Source organism: Telmatherina bonti (assembly GCF_933228915.1).
Source record: "Telmatherina bonti genome assembly, chromosome: 17".
Lineage (NCBI taxonomy): Eukaryota > Metazoa > Chordata > Actinopteri > Atheriniformes > Telmatherinidae > Telmatherina > Telmatherina bonti.
In genome coordinates, this window is record NC_136615.1 from 35,033,297 (window position 1) to 35,051,681 (window position 18,385).

The window sequence follows — 18,385 nt, forward strand, 5'->3', positions numbered from 1 at the left end:
GTTTCTGTCCAGGGTTTCTGTCCCAGGGTTTCTGTCCAGGGTTTCTGTCCCTGGTTTCTGTCCCAGGGTTTCTGTCCGGGGTTTCTGTCCCAGGGTTTCTGTCCCTGGTTTCTGTCCCAGGGTTTCTGTCCGGGGTTTCTGTCCCAGGGTTTCTGTCCCAGGGTTTCTGTCCCGGGTTTCTGTCCCAGGGTTTCTGTCCCAGGGTTTCTGTCCCGGGTTTCTGTCCCAGGGTTTCTGTCCCAGGGTTTCTGTCTGGGGTTTCTGTCCAGGGTTTCTGTCCGGGGTTTCTGTCCCTGGTTTCCGTCCCAGGGTTTCTGTCCCAGGTTTCTGTCCCAGGGTTTCTGTCCCAGGGTTTCTGTCCCAGGGTTTCCGTCCCAGGGTTTCTGTCCCAGGTTTCTGTCCCAGGGTTTCTGTCCCAGGGTTTCTGTCCCGGGTTTCTGTCCCAGGGTTTCTGTCCCAGGTTTCTGTCCCAGGGTTTCTGTCCCTGGTTTCTGTCCCAGGGTTTCTGTCCGGGGTGTCTGTCCCAGGGTTTCTGTCCCGGGTTTCTGTACTTTCTCACGTTCAGTGAATGAAACTCTTCCGTGCACATTAAACCTTTCAGACCAGCTGTAAGTCCTGAATGTCTGTCTGTCTGTCTGAGCGTCCTGTTTCCTGTCTCCTACAGGAGATCGAGGAGTGTGTGGCTTTGCTGGAGAAGGAGTGTGTGTCCCTGAGTCCTCAGCTGGGGTCTCTACGGTTTCTGCCCCTCCACGCGGGGCTGGGTGGACAGACCCAGCGGGTCTACGAGTCTGACCGCGAGGCGGAGAGCGACGTCTCTGAGGAAGGTGTCAAAAGGAAGGTCATCCTGACTGATGCGCTGGCGGAGGCGTCCTTCTCCCTGCAGGGAACTCGCTACGTCATAGACACGGGCCTGCAGCTCAGATCTGTGAGTACATGTTGACATGGAGCAGGTCTGGAATGTGAGCATGACGCTCCTGGTGTTTCTCCTGAAGCTGCTGCTGACGTCGGAGTTCAGGGGAAAAGTCTGACTCTTTATTCTGCAACAGGTTTATAATCCACAAATCAGAGCCAACTCTCAGGTCCTGAGGACCATCAGCAAACGGCAGGCTGACATGAGGACCGAGAGGGTCAACAGCCCCCTTCCAGGTAGGTCGGAGGTTCCTGCTGTTACCATGGCAACTGGTCTCACAAGAACATAGCCCTGTAAAATATCGGGCTTTGGCATCGTCACGGAGACAGCGACGGACGCTCTACGACACTGAATCAATATGAGAAGAGATGCGAAACCTGTTTTTAATGGAAAGAAAAGCACAGTTCAACGTTTACAAATCCCTTCGACCCACTTTTTCATTCCCAGAAGAAAATGACAGAATGAAACTGAGAAATTTCACCTTTACTTTGAAAATATGAGCTGAATTTAGGAATTTCTGGCTGTAAAAAGTCGCTCCAGGATGATGTTTAGCATCGTTAGCATCTCCACATCTGTCTGGAAACATCTGGGAAGTGAGGAGACCAGTTCCAGGAGTTCTTCCTGTTCTGGTCTGATGCAGGATTCCAGCTGCTTCCATGAAGCTCCAGATGTTCTGTACTGGTTAAAACAGTTGGATGACAGTTCTCCTGTTCCACCATCAGGATGTGGTCCAGCGTGGTCCTGCTGGACCAGTTCTCCTGTTCCACCATCAGGATGTGGTCCAGCGTGGTCCTGCTGGACCGGTTCTCCTGTTCCACCATCAGGATGTGGTCCAGCATGGTCCTGCTGGACCAGTTCTCCTGTTCCACCATCAGGATGTGGTCCAGCGTGGTGGAAGGTCTTCCCTGAAAGAGACGTTGTCTGGATGGGAGCAGATGTTTCAGCATTGATGGAGCTTCCCAGATGTGGAAGCTGCCCACGCCATCGGCACTAATGCAACCCCATCCCATCAGAGATGCAGGCTGATAACAAGCTGGATGCTCCCTCTCCTCTTTAGTCTGCAGGACACACCGTCCATGCTGTCCAGGGCAAACTGTAGATGGAGGGACCAGTTTGTCTCCGACTGGTGAACATCTGTCCATCTTCCCACCTGAGAGACTCTGCCTCTCCGAAATCCAGCCATCCTACTGACCTGCTGCTGATTAACCTGATTAGCAGTCGGATGCTCCCCCAGTTGTTTCTCCTGAAACATTTAACAACAAAGTATTTATAAGGTTATTAATAAAAGTTGTATTAATAACTTTTTCCCTCCTGTTCCAACTTTTTACAGATGTGTCACCATAAGATCCAAAAAGCTTCCTGATCTGCTAACGCAGGGGTGTCAAACTCCAGTCCTGGAGGGCCGGTATCCAGCAGGTTTTTGTTGTTTCCCGCCACCAACACAGCTGATTCAAATAAAACGGATCCAGCAGCTTCTTGTCAACCTGTTTATTAATGTCAGTCAGGTGTGTTGGAGCATGGAGACAACAAAAACCTGCAGCTTTTCGGCCCTTGAGGACTGGAGTTCGACACCTGTGTGCAAAAGCTTCTCAGTTTCATCATCTGATCCGTTGTTAATGTTCTGCTGGGAATAAAAACCGAGACGACGTGCAGAAATCATGACATTCTGTTTGACAGTGTTTCTGGAGCTGAGGTCCTGCTTCCATTTATTCTGATCCAGTTTTCTTTCTCTGGGTTGGACGTAGGTCTGTGTCTCCGTCTCTACCCCCAGTCTCTGTATGATGAAGGCATGCAGGAGGCTCGTTGTCCGGGAGTGATGGAGGAGAATCTCAGCCACTTGGTGCTGTTGCTGAAAAGGCTCGACATAGCAGACATGGGACAGTGCAAGTTCCTGGACAGACCAGGTACCTCTCTCCCTGGACAGTCATGTATCACATGACATCCTCAGCCTCACCAGCAGGTTTCTCTAGACTGGAGGTTTACAGGCAGACCAAGCAGCGTACCTCCCACCCCAATGGGATGAATGTGTTCTTCCATTTCTGTGAGACTTGCCTCCAGGTGCTTTAGTGAGGACAGCAGGTAGATAGTAGCAGGAAGACGTGTGGAAACAATGTGTGTGTGTGTGTGTGTGTGTGTGTGTGTGTGTGTGTGTGTGTGTGTGTGTGTGTGTGTGTGTGTGTGTGTGTGTTTCAGACGTGAAAAGGCTTGGTCATCTGTGTGTGTTATTTCTACACACTTCTGGTTGTTTATGCTGCTTTATCTGTTCATACATTCATTTTACATGAAACCTCTGCATCATATGAACGTGTTTCTGTGTTTGGATCTGCATTCGCCCCCCCCCCCCCTGTCCAGCCCCAGAGGCTTTAATGCAGGCCTTGGAGGACCTGGACTATCTGGCAGCTCTGGATGATGATGGCAATCTGTCGGAGGTGGGCATCATCATGTCGGAGCTGCCCCTGGAGCCCCCGCTGGCTAAAGCGCTGATTGCTGCCTGTGAGTACGACTGCGTGGATGAGCTGCTCACCATCGCCGCCATGCTCACAGGTAAACCCGGAAAGCACACCTTCTCATTGGTTGGTTTACTACGGTTCCTTTACAGTGCAGGTGTTTGTTGTTTCAGCTCCAAGCTGCTTCATGGCTGCAGAAAGCAGCAGAGAAGAGGCGGCGGTGGCTCTCTGGAGGCCTCTGATGCACGCAGAGGGAGATCACATGACCCTCATCAACGTTTACAATGCCTTCATGGAGCGTACGTATGCACGCCTGGCGAGAGTCTAGAGGTCGCTAGGATACAGGGAGGGGATGCAGACATGATGGGATGACGACACGACGGGATGACGACACGACGGGATGACGACACGACGGGATGACGACATGACGGGATGACGACATGAGGGGATGCAGACATGATGGGATGACGACACGACGGGATGACGACACGACGGGATGACGACACGACGGGATGACGACACGACGGGATGACGACACGACGGGATGACGACATGAGGGGATGACGACATGAGGGGATGACGACATGAGGGGATGACGACATGAGGGGATGACGACACGACGGGATGACGACATGAGGGGATGACGACACGACGGGATGACGACACGACGGGATGACGACACGACGGGATGACGACACGAGGGGATGACGACATGAGGGGATGACGACACGACGGGATGACGACACGACGGGATGACGACACGAGGGGATGACGACATGAGGGGATGACGACATGAGGGGATGACGACACGACGGGATGACGACACGACGGGATGACGACATGACGGGATGACGACACGACGGGATGACGACACGACGGGATGACGACACGACGGGATGACGACACGACGGGATGACGACACGAGGGGATGACGACACGAGGGGATGACGACATGAGGGGATGACGACATGAGGGGATGACGACATGAGGGGATGACGACACGACGGGATGACGACACGAGGGGATGACGACACGACGGGATGACGACACGACGGGATGACGACACGACGGGATGACGACACGAGGGGATGACGACATGAGGGGATGACGACACGACGGGATGACGACACGACGGGATGACGACACGAGGGGATGACGACATGAGGGGATGACGACACGAGGGGATGACGACACGAGGGGATGACGACACGACGGGATGACGACACGACGGGATGACGACACGACGGGATGACGACACGACGGGATGACGACACGAGGGGATGACGACACGACGGGATGACGACACGAGGGGATGACGACACGACGGGATGACGACACGACGGGATGACGACATGAGGGGATGACGACACGACGGGATGACGACACGACGGGATGACGACATGAGGGGATGACGACATGAGGGGATGACGACACGACGGGATGACGACACGAGGGGATGACGACACGACGGGATGACGACACGACGGGATGACGACATGAGGGGATGACGACATGAGGGGATGACGACACGAGGGGATGACGACACGACGGGATGACGACACGACGGGATGACGACACGAGGGGATGACGACATGAGGGGATGACGACACGAGGGGATGACGACACGACGGGATGACGACACGACGGGATGACGACACGACGGGATGACGACACGAGGGGATGACGACATGAGGGGATGACGACATGAGGGGATGACGACATGAGGGGATGACGACACGACGGGATGACGACACGACGGGATGACGACACGACGGGATGACGACATGAGGGGATGACGACACGACGGGATGACGACACGAGGGGATGACGACACGACGGGATGACGACACGACGGGATGACGACACGAGGGGATGACGACATGAGGGGATGACGACATGAGGGGATGACGACATGACGGGATGACGACACGAGGGGATGACGACACGACGGGATGACGACACGAGGGGATGACGACACGACGGGATGACGACACGACGGGATGACGACATGAGGGGATGACGACATGAGGGGATGACGACACGACGGGATGACGACACGAGGGGATGACGACACGACGGGATGACGACACGACGGGATGACGACATGAGGGGATGACGACATGAGGGGATGACGACACGACGGGATGACGACACGAGGGGATGACGACACGACGGGATGACGACACGACGGGATGACGACATGAGGGGATGACGACATGAGGGGATGACGACACGACGGGATGACGACACGAGGGGATGACGACACGACGGGATGACGACACGACGGGATGACGACATGAGGGGATGACGACACGACGGGATGACGACACGACGGGATGACGACATGAGGGGATGACGACATGAGGGGATGACGACATGAGGGGATGACGACACGAGGGGATGACGACACGACGGGATGACGACATGAGGGGATGACGACATGAGGGGATGACGACACGACGGGATGACGACATGATGGGATGACGACACGACGGGATGACGACACGACGGGATGACGACACGACGGGATGACGACATGACGGGATGACGACATGAGGGGATGCAGACATGATGGGATGACGACACGACGGGATGACGACACGACGGGATGACGACACGACGGGATGACGACACGACGGGATGACGACACGACGGGATGACGACATGAGGGGATGACGACATGAGGGGATGACGACATGAGGGGATGACGACATGAGGGGATGACGACACGACGGGATGACGACATGAGGGGATGACGACACGACGGGATGACGACACGACGGGATGACGACACGACGGGATGACGACACGAGGGGATGACGACATGAGGGGATGACGACACGACGGGATGACGACACGACGGGATGACGACACGAGGGGATGACGACATGAGGGGATGACGACATGAGGGGATGACGACACGACGGGATGACGACACGACGGGATGACGACATGACGGGATGACGACACGACGGGATGACGACACGACGGGATGACGACACGACGGGATGACGACACGACGGGATGACGACACGAGGGGATGACGACATGAGGGGATGACGACATGAGGGGATGACGACATGAGGGGATGACGACATGAGGGGATGACGACACGACGGGATGACGACATGAGGGGATGACGACACGACGGGATGACGACACGACGGGATGACGACACGACGGGATGACGACACGAGGGGATGACGACATGAGGGGATGACGACACGACGGGATGACGACACGACGGGATGACGACACGAGGGGATGACGACATGAGGGGATGACGACACGAGGGGATGACGACACGAGGGGATGACGACACGACGGGATGACGACACGACGGGATGACGACACGACGGGATGACGACACGACGGGATGACGACATGAGGGGATGACGACACGACGGGATGACGACACGAGGGGATGACGACACGACGGGATGACGACACGACGGGATGACGACATGAGGGGATGACGACACGACGGGATGACGACACGACGGGATGACGACATGAGGGGATGACGACATGAGGGGATGACGACACGACGGGATGACGACACGAGGGGATGACGACACGACGGGATGACGACACGACGGGATGACGACATGAGGGGATGACGACATGAGGGGATGACGACACGAGGGGATGACGACACGACGGGATGACGACACGACGGGATGACGACACGAGGGGATGACGACATGAGGGGATGACGACACGAGGGGATGACGACACGACGGGATGACGACACGACGGGATGACGACACGACGGGATGACGACACGAGGGGATGACGACATGAGGGGATGACGACATGAGGGGATGACGACATGAGGGGATGACGACACGACGGGATGACGACACGACGGGATGACGACACGACGGGATGACGACATGAGGGGATGACGACACGACGGGATGACGACACGAGGGGATGACGACACGACGGGATGACGACACGACGGGATGACGACACGAGGGGATGACGACATGAGGGGATGACGACATGAGGGGATGACGACATGACGGGATGACGACACGAGGGGATGACGACACGACGGGATGACGACACGAGGGGATGACGACACGACGGGATGACGACACGACGGGATGACGACATGAGGGGATGACGACATGAGGGGATGACGACACGACGGGATGACGACACGAGGGGATGACGACACGACGGGATGACGACACGACGGGATGACGACATGAGGGGATGACGACATGAGGGGATGACGACACGACGGGATGACGACACGAGGGGATGACGACACGACGGGATGACGACACGACGGGATGACGACATGAGGGGATGACGACATGAGGGGATGACGACACGACGGGATGACGACACGAGGGGATGACGACACGACGGGATGACGACACGACGGGATGACGACATGAGGGGATGACGACACGACGGGATGACGACACGACGGGATGACGACATGAGGGGATGACGACATGAGGGGATGACGACATGAGGGGATGACGACACGAGGGGATGACGACACGACGGGATGACGACATGAGGGGATGACGACATGAGGGGATGACGACACGAGGGGATGACGACACGACGGGATGACGACATGAGGGGATGACGACATGAGGGGATGACGACACGAGGGGATGACGACACGACGGGATGACGACACGACGGGATGACGACACGACGGGATGACGACATGAGGGGATGACGACACGACGGGATGACGACACGACGGGATGACGACATGAGGGGATGACGACATGAGGGGATGACGACACGACGGGATGACGACACGAGGGGATGACGACACGACGGGATGACGACACGACGGGATGACGACATGAGGGGATGACGACATGAGGGGATGACGACATGAGGGGATGACGACACGAGGGGATGACGACACGACGGGATGACGACACGACGGGATGACGACACGAGGGGATGACGACACGACGGGATGACGACACGACGGGATGACGACACGACGGGATGACGACATGAGGGGATGACGACATGAGGGGATGACGACATGAGGGGATGACGACATGAGGGGATGACGACACGACGGGATGACGACACGAGGGGATGACGACACGACGGGATGACGACACGACGGGATGACGACATGAGGGGATGACGACACGACGGGATGACGACACGAGGGGATGACGACACGACGGGATGACGACACGACGGGATGACGACACGACGGGATGACGACACGAGGGGATGACGACATGAGGGGATGACGACACGACGGGATGACGACACGAGGGGATGACGACACGACGGGATGACGACACGACGGGATGACGACACGACGGGATGACGACACGAGGGGATGACGACACGAGGGGATGACGACACGAGGGGATGACGACACGAGGGGATGACGACACGAGGGGATGACGACACGAGGGGATGACGACACGAGGGGATGACGACACGAGGGGATGACGACACGAGGGGATGACGACACGACGGGATGACGACACGAGGGGATGACGACACGACGGGATGACGACACGACGGGATGACGACACGACGGGATGACGACACGAGGGGATGACGACATGAGGGGATGACGACATGAGGGGATGACGACACGACGGGATGACGACATGAGGGGATGACGACACGACGGGATGACGACACGACGGGATGACGACACGAGGGGATGACGACACGAGGGGATGACGACACGAGGGGATGACGACACGAGGGGATGACGACACGACGGGATGACGACACGACGGGATGACGACACGACGGGATGACGACACGAGGGGATGACGACATGAGGGGATGACGACATGAGGGGATGACGACACGACGGGATGACGACATGAGGGGATGACGACATGAGGGGATGACGACATGAGGGGATGACGACACGACGGGATGACGACATGAGGGGATGACGACACGAGGGGATGACGACACGAGGGGATGACGACACGAGGGGATGACGACACGAGGGGATGACGACACGACGGGATGACGACACGACGGGATGACGACATGAGGGGATGACGACACGACGGGATGACGACATGAGGGGATGACGACACGACGGGATGACGACATGAGGGGATGACGACATGACGGGATGACGACATGAGGGGATGACGACACGAGGGGATGACGACACGAGGGGATGACGACACGACGGGATGACGACACGACGGGATGACGACATGAGGGGATGACGACACGAGGGGATGACGACACGACGGGATGACGACATGAGGGGATGACGACACGAGGGGATGACGACACGAGGGGATGACGACACGAGGGGATGACGACATGAGGGGATGACGACATGAGGGGATGACGACACGACGGGATGACGACACGACGGGATGACGACATGAGGGGATGACGACACGACGGGATGACGACATGAGGGGATGACGACAGGAGGGGATGACGACACGAGGGGATGACGACATGAGGGGATGACGACACGACGGGATGACGACATGAGGGGATGACGACACGAGGGGATGACGACACGACGGGATGACGACACGACGGGATGACGACACGACGGGATGACGACACGACGGGATGACGACACGACGGGATGACGACACGAGGGGATGACGACACGACGGGATGACGACACGACGGGATGACGACATGAGGGGATGACGACATGAGGGGATGACGACATGAGGGGATGACGACACGACGGGATGACGACACGACGGGATGACGACATGAGGGGATGACGACACGACGGGATGACGACATGAGGGGATGACGACATGAGGGGATGACGGGATGACGACACGACGGGATGACGACATGAGGGGATGACGACATGAGGGGATGACGACACGACGGGATGACGACATGAGGGGATGACGACATGAGGGGATGACGACATGAGGGGATGACGACACGACGGGATGACGACATGAGGGGATGACGACACGACGGGATGACGACACGACGGGATGACGACATGAGGGGATGACGACATGAGGGGATGACGACATGAGGGGATGACGACATGAGGGGATGACGACACGAGGGGATGACGACACGAGGGGATGACGACACGACGGGATGACGACACGAGGGGATGACGACACGAGGGGATGACGACACGACGGGATGACGACACGACGGGATGACGACACGAGGGGATGACGACATGACGGGATGACGACATGAGGGGATGACGACACGACGGGATGACGACACGACGGGATGACGACACGAGGGGATGACGACACGAGGGGATGACGACACGACGGGATGACGACATGAGGGGATGACGACATGAGGGGATGACGGGATGACGACACGACGGGATGACGACATGAGGGGATGACGATACGAGGGGATGACGACATGAGGGGATGACGACACGACGGGATGACGACATGAGGGGATGACGACATGACGGGATGACGACATGAGGGGATGACGACATGACGGGATGACGACATGAGGGGATGACGACACGACGGGATGACGACATGAGGGGATGACGACACGACGGAATGACGACACGACGGGATGACGACATGAGGGGATGACGATACGAGGGGATGACGACATGAGGGGATGACGACACGACGGGATGACGACACGACGGGATGACGACACGACGGGATGACGACACGACGGAATGACGACACGAGGGGATGACGACACGACGGGATGACGACACGACGGAATGACGACATGAGGGGATGACGACACGACGGGATGACGACATGAGGGGATGACGACACGACGGGATGACGACACGACGGGATGACGACATGAGGGGATGACGACATGAGGGGATGACGACAAGACGACACGACGGGATGACGACACGACGGGATGACGACACGACGGGATGACGACACGACGGGATGACGACACGACGGGATGACGACACGACGACACGACGGGATGACGACACGACGGGATGACGACACGACGACATGACGACACGACGACACGACGGGATGCAGACATGATGGGATGACGACACGACGGGATGACGACATGAGGGGATGACGACAAGACGACACGACGGGATGACGACACGACGGGATGACGACATGACGGGATGACGACAAGACGACACGACGGGATGACGACACGACGGGATGACGACATGACGGCATGACGACAAGATGGCATGACGGGATGACGACATGAGGGGGATGACGACATGACGGGATGACGACACGACGGGATGACGACACGACTGGATGACGACACGACGGGATGACGACATGACGGGATGACGACATGACGGCATGACGACAAGATGGCATGACGGGATGACGACACGACGGGATGACGACATGAGGGGATGACGACAAGACGACACGACGGGATGACGACACGACGGGATGACGACAAGACGACACGACGGGATGACGACATGACGGGATGACGACATGACGGCATGACGACAAGATGACATGACGGCATGACGACAAGACGACACGACGGGATGACGACACGACGGGATGACGACATGACGGGATGACGACAAGACGACACGACGGGATGACGACACGACGGGATGACGACATGACGGCATGACGACAAGATGGCATGACCGGATGACGACATGAGGGGGATGACGACATGACGGGATGACGACACGACGGGATGACGACACGACTGGATGACGACATGAGGGGATGACGACACGACGGGATGACGACATGAGGGGATGACGACATGACGGGATGACGACACGACGGGATGACGACATGACGGCATGACGACAAGATGACATGACGGCATGACGACAAGACGACACGACGGGATGACGACACGACGGGATGACGACATGACGGGATGACGACATGACGGGATGACGACACGACGGGATGACGACACGACGGGATGACGACATGACGGCATGACGACAAGATGACATGACGGCATGACGACAAGACGACACGACGGGATGACGACACGACGGGATGACGACATGACGGGATGACGACAAGACGACACGACGGGATGACGACATGACGGGATGACGACACGACGGGATGACGACACGACGGGATGACGACATGAGGGGATGACGACACGACGGGATGACGACACGACGGGATGACGACATGACGGCATGACGACAAGATGACATGACGGCATGACGACAAGACGACACGACGGGATGACGACACGACGGGATGACGACATGACGGGATGACGACAAGACGACACGACGGGATGACGACACGACGGGATGACGACATGACGGCATGACGACAAGATGGCATGACCGGATGACGACATGAGGGGGATGACGACATGACGGGATGACGACACGACGGGATGACGACACGACTGGATGACGACACGACGGGATGACGACACGACGGGATGACGACATGAGGGGATGACGACAAGACGACACGACGGGATGACGACACGACGGGATGACGACAAGACGACACGACGGGATGACGACACGAGGGGATGACGACATGACGGGATGACGACAAGACGACACGACGGGATGACGACATGACGGGATGACGACATGACGGCATGACGACAAGATGACATGACGGCATGACGACAAGACGACACGACGGGATGACGACATGACGGGATGACGACAAGACGACACGACGGGATGACGACATGACGGGATGACGACATGACGGCATGACGACAAGATGACATGACGGGATGACGACAAGACGGGATGACGACACGACGGGATGACGACATGAAGGGATGCAGACATGAGGGGATGACGACATGAAGGGATGACGACATGACGGGATGACGACACGACGGGATGACGACATGAAGGGATGCAGACATGAGGGGATGACGACACGACGGCATGACGACATGACGGGATGCAGACATGACGGGATGACGACAAGATGGCATGACGGGATGACGACACGACGGGATGCAGACACGACGGGATGCAGACATGACGGGATGCAGACATGACGGGATGACGACACGACGGGATGCAGACACGACGGGATGCAGACATGACGGGATGCAGACATGACGGGATGACGACAAGACGGCATGAGGGGATGACGACATGAGGGGATGACGACACGACGGGATGACGACACGACGGGATGACGACACGACGGGATGACGACAAGACGGGATGACGACATGACGGGATGACGACAAGATGGCATGACGGGATGACGACACGACGGGATGCAGACATGACGGGATGACGACAAGATGGCATGACGGGATGACGACATGAGGGGATGACGACATGACGGGATGACGACATGACGGGATGACGACACGACGGGATGACGACACGACGGGATGACGACACGACGGGATGACGACATGACGGGATGACGGGATGCAGACATGACGGGATGACGACATGACGGGATGACGACATGACGGGATGACGACATGACGGGATGACGGGATGCAGACATGACGGGATGCAGACATGACGGGATGACGACATGACGGGATGACGACATGACGGCATGACGGGATGACGACACGACGGGATGCAGACACGACGGGATGCAGACATGACGGGATGCAGACATGACGGGATGACGACATGACGGGATGACGACATGACGGGATGCAGACACGACGGGATGACGACATGACGGGATGACGACATGACGGGATGACGGGATGACGACACGACGGGATGCAGACACGACGGGATGCAGACACGACGGGATGCAGACATGACGGGATGACGACATGACGGCATGACGGGATGACGACATGACGGCATGACGGGATGACGACACGACGGGATGCAGACACGACGGGATGACGACAAGACGGCATGACGGGATGACGACACGACGGGATGACGACATGACGGGATGACGACATGACGGGATGACGACACGACGGGATGACGACACGACGGGATGCAGACACGACGGGATGCAGACATGACGGGATGCAGACATGACGGGATGACGACAAGACGGCATGAGGGGATGACGACATGAGGGGATGACGACACGACGGGATGACGACACGACGGGATGACGACACGACGGGATGACGACAAGACGGGATGACGACATGACGGGATGACGACAAGATGGCATGACGGGATGACGACACGATGGGATGACGACATGACGGGATGACGACAAGATGGCATGACGGGATGCAGACATGAGGGGATGACGACATGACGGGATGACGACATGACGGGATGACGACACGACGGGATGACGACACGACGGGATGACGACACGACGGGATGACGACACGACGGCATGACGACAAGACGGCATGACGGGATGACGACACGACGGGATGACGACACGACGGGATGACGACACGACGGCATGACGACAAGACGGCATGACGGGATGACGACATGAGGGGATGACGACATGACGGGATGACGACACGACGGGATGACGACACGACGGGATGACGACATGACGACACGACGGGATGACGACACGACGGCATGACGACAAGACGGCATGACGGGATGACGACATGAGGGGATGACGACATGACGGGATGACGACACGACGGGATGACGACACGACGGGATGACGACATGACGACATGACGGCATGACGACAAGACGGCATGACGGGATGACGACATGACGGGATGACGACACGACGGGATGACGACACGACGGGATGACGACATGACGGCATGACGACAAGATGGCATGACGGGATGACGACATGAGGGGGATGACGACATGAGGGGATGACGACACTACGGGATGACGACACGACGGGATGACGACACGACGGCATGACGACACGACGACATGACGGCATGACGACAAGATGGCATGACGGGATGACGACATGACGGGATGACGACACGACGGGATGACGACACGACGGGATGACGACATGACGGCATGACGACATGACGGCATGACGGGATGACGACACGACGGGATGACGACACGACGGCATGACGGGATGACGACATGACGGCATGACGGGATGACGACACTACGGGATGACGACACGACGGGATGACGACACGACGGCATGACGACACGACGACATGACGGCATGACGACAAGATGGCATGACGGGATGACGACATGACGGGATGACGACACGACGGGATGACGACACGACGGGATGACGACACGACGGGATGACGACATGACGGCATGACGACATGACGGCATGACGGGATGACGACATGACGGGATGACGACACGACGGGATGACGACACGACGGGATGACGACATGACGGGATGACGACACGACGGCATGACGACATGACGGCATGACGGGATGACGACATGACGGGATGATGACATCATGCAGGGTTTTGCTGTGGTTTCAGACAATCAGGATGAGGCGTGGTGCGCAGCCAGCTTCCTCAGTCACGCTGCCTTACGATTGGCTGTGGTGATCAGGGCGGAGCTACTGGAGGTCATGCAGCGCATTGAGCTTCCTGTTTCCCCTCCTGCTTTTGGTTGCCAAGACAACTGCACAAACATCAAACGTGCTCTTATCTCAGGCTTCTTCCTCAAAGTGAGTGATGTTGGTCTTGTTCCTGGTCCAGCTGCTGCTTCCTCGTCTCCTTCATCGCTTCCTTCATCGCCTCCTTCTCCTCCTCTCCTCAGGTTGCTCATGATGTGGATGGTTCTGGGAACTACCTCCTGCTGACTCACCGCCATGTGGCCCACCTTCATCCTTTCTCCTCCTACCTCTGTCGCCAGCCGTGCCCCGCCCCCCCAACCTGGGTCCTCTACCACGAGTTCACCGTCTCCTGCGACAACTGCATCCGCATCGCCTCCGAAGTCCATCCTCAGATGTGAGTCAGACCTCCACATAGTGGCTTTAAACTGGCACATGGTTCTGACCCAGACCTCCAGCTTTCCCTGGACCTGGAGTTGATTTGCAGGGAGCGGCCTGCAGGCCTGACAACGTTGTCCTTCACCAGCGGTTTCCAGCTTCCTGGTCGCAACAGCAGGAGGATTAGCGCTGCTCTCACTCCACAAACACGCACTTATTGTTGTTTTTTGTTTTACACAAACAAACAAACTTGTTTTTAGAGCATTCCTTCATATTCTTCTCCCTGGACTTCTTCTGGGTCTTCTTCCTGCAACATTTTCTCTGTTCCTGTTTGTTCTTCTTCTGTTTCTACATATGTTCTTCCTTTCTTCTTCTTCTTCCTTGTTCTTTTCTCTTTACTTCTTTTTCATGTTATATTCTTCTTTTATTCTTCATGTTATATTCTTCTTTTTCATGTTCTTCTTGATACTTTTCTTCTTTCCTTTCATCTTTCTTCTTATACACTGTAGATCATAAGTTCTGGGACACTTTTCACTTGGATTTAATGGGAAAGTGTCCAAAAACTTATTACTTCTAGTCTTACTTCCTTTTCTCACTCATCCTCCTCTTTCTGCTGCTCCTTCTCTTTTCCTGTTTGTCTCAGTATTATTTTTTTTCAAATCAAATCAAATCAAAGATACTTTATTCATCCCCGAGGGGAAATTCAGAGTTCAAGCCAGCTCATCCAAGGTCAGACACACAGACATCTAACATTCATGACAAAAGAGTAATACAGAACCAAGCTTAAGCTTAGGCCGTGCAGCCAGTTTACCGGCGCTGATAAGAACAGAGATACATTATGATGATGGAGGGGGGGGGGGGGTCGAGGAGAAAAAAGGTCATGTAACTCCGGACATACAGGGGAAAAAAAACCTCATACACTGAAGCACAGACTAAAACAAGACACACAAAGTCCAGGAAGGCAGTGAGTCATGTGGGAGGGGACTGGGGGTGGTTGAGGAGGGACAGAGCATCTATGAACATGTCTTCTTCCGTTCTCAGGGAGGGTTGCGCCGGCCCAAGGCCGCTGGGAAGCCAAATCCAGATATGAATGTTGTTTGGGTTCCAGGCGAGGAAAACAATTTGCCCTCGGCCTTGAGTCCATAGCAGATCTCAGGCTGGCAGCTCCAGACAGCCGAATGGGGGGGTAAATTTCCACTGATTTTAGCAGACATTTTCTCTATGTTGTTATCAATTCTGTGGACCAACTCCGGGACCTCGGCGAAATGACCAGTATGGACCAGACTGGTATCCTGCTTACGGTCGAGTCCGGTCAACACAAGAGTCTGTGCACTGCTAGCTCGGCCCATACCGTTACAGAATACAGGCAGCCTGCCAGTTGTTGCCAGAATCTCACGGGTCTTGAGGTAGATCAGAACTCCACCAGCACCAAGCAGCAGAATCCCGATCACCAATAATCCAAAGATGTAAACATCCTCCACGTCCTCAGAGGACAGAACCGCCAGACACATCGGTCTCCACCTGGCCCATGAGTCCTGAACGTATCCAGCCGGAAGCGTCCCCTCAGGACATGCGGGCTCCCCTCTGCCCGATCTTCGGGTTGAGAAAATTTGATCAAATCCTTTGAGAGACCAGCCGATCAGATCCATGATGTAGTTTGAGTGGAAAAAAAGAGATGTAAAAAGAATCATTTTGTCGTCTCCTCCTCCTCCTGGTTATTATCGGTCCCATCCTCTCATCTTTCCATCTTATCTGTGTGTTTCTGCTGCAGGCTGGTGGACCTTGCTCCCCAGTACTACCTAGGGAACCTTCCTTCCAGTGACGGTAAGGATCTGCTGATGGAGCTTCGCCGGAGTCTGGAGGCCCCGCCAGATGAACTGGACCTGGTGTCACATGACCATGGCAGGACTCTGAGAGACACTGATAGACCAGGAGAGACTCCCAGTCAGTCCAGTACAGAGCTCTGTGTGGTCCAGTGACGCAGACGTCCCCCTTCCGTCAGGCGGGGACAGGGGTTGAATGGACTTCTGGTCTCACCCTGCTGCTGTGACAGAAACTTTTTATCTTCTAGAACTTTCAGCTCTTATTTAAAGACAGATGGATGTTTTTAACAAACCACTGAGGTTGTTTATAAGAACGGCGCTCAGCTGAAAGTGTGCTTCTGACCTCTGACCTCGGTGCACCTGGCTTTAACTGTAGCGACGATCCACAAAACGTCTCCTTCTCAAGTTTGAACCTGTTTGCTCCAGATTCTCTCCATCGATGTTAA

The 18,385-nt window shown here is 56.3% G+C and overlaps 1 protein-coding gene across 1 annotated transcript in view; it reads left to right on the plus strand.

Moving 5' to 3' along the window:
- Positions 1-18,385, plus strand: part of dqx1 (DEAQ box RNA-dependent ATPase 1) — a 40,560-nt gene extending 22,175 nt beyond the window's left edge. The window contains exons 5-12 of the mRNA XM_079257192.1: positions 665-925; positions 1,047-1,146; positions 2,656-2,814; positions 3,263-3,454; positions 3,531-3,656; positions 15,662-15,852; positions 15,945-16,135; positions 17,888-18,385. Of these exons, the coding sequence (XP_079113318.1) occupies positions 665-925; positions 1,047-1,146; positions 2,656-2,814; positions 3,263-3,454; positions 3,531-3,656; positions 15,662-15,852; positions 15,945-16,135; positions 17,888-18,095 (1,428 nt within the window). The 3' untranslated portion in view covers positions 18,096-18,385. The remainder of the gene's footprint in view (positions 1-664; positions 926-1,046; positions 1,147-2,655; positions 2,815-3,262; positions 3,455-3,530; positions 3,657-15,661; positions 15,853-15,944; positions 16,136-17,887) is intronic.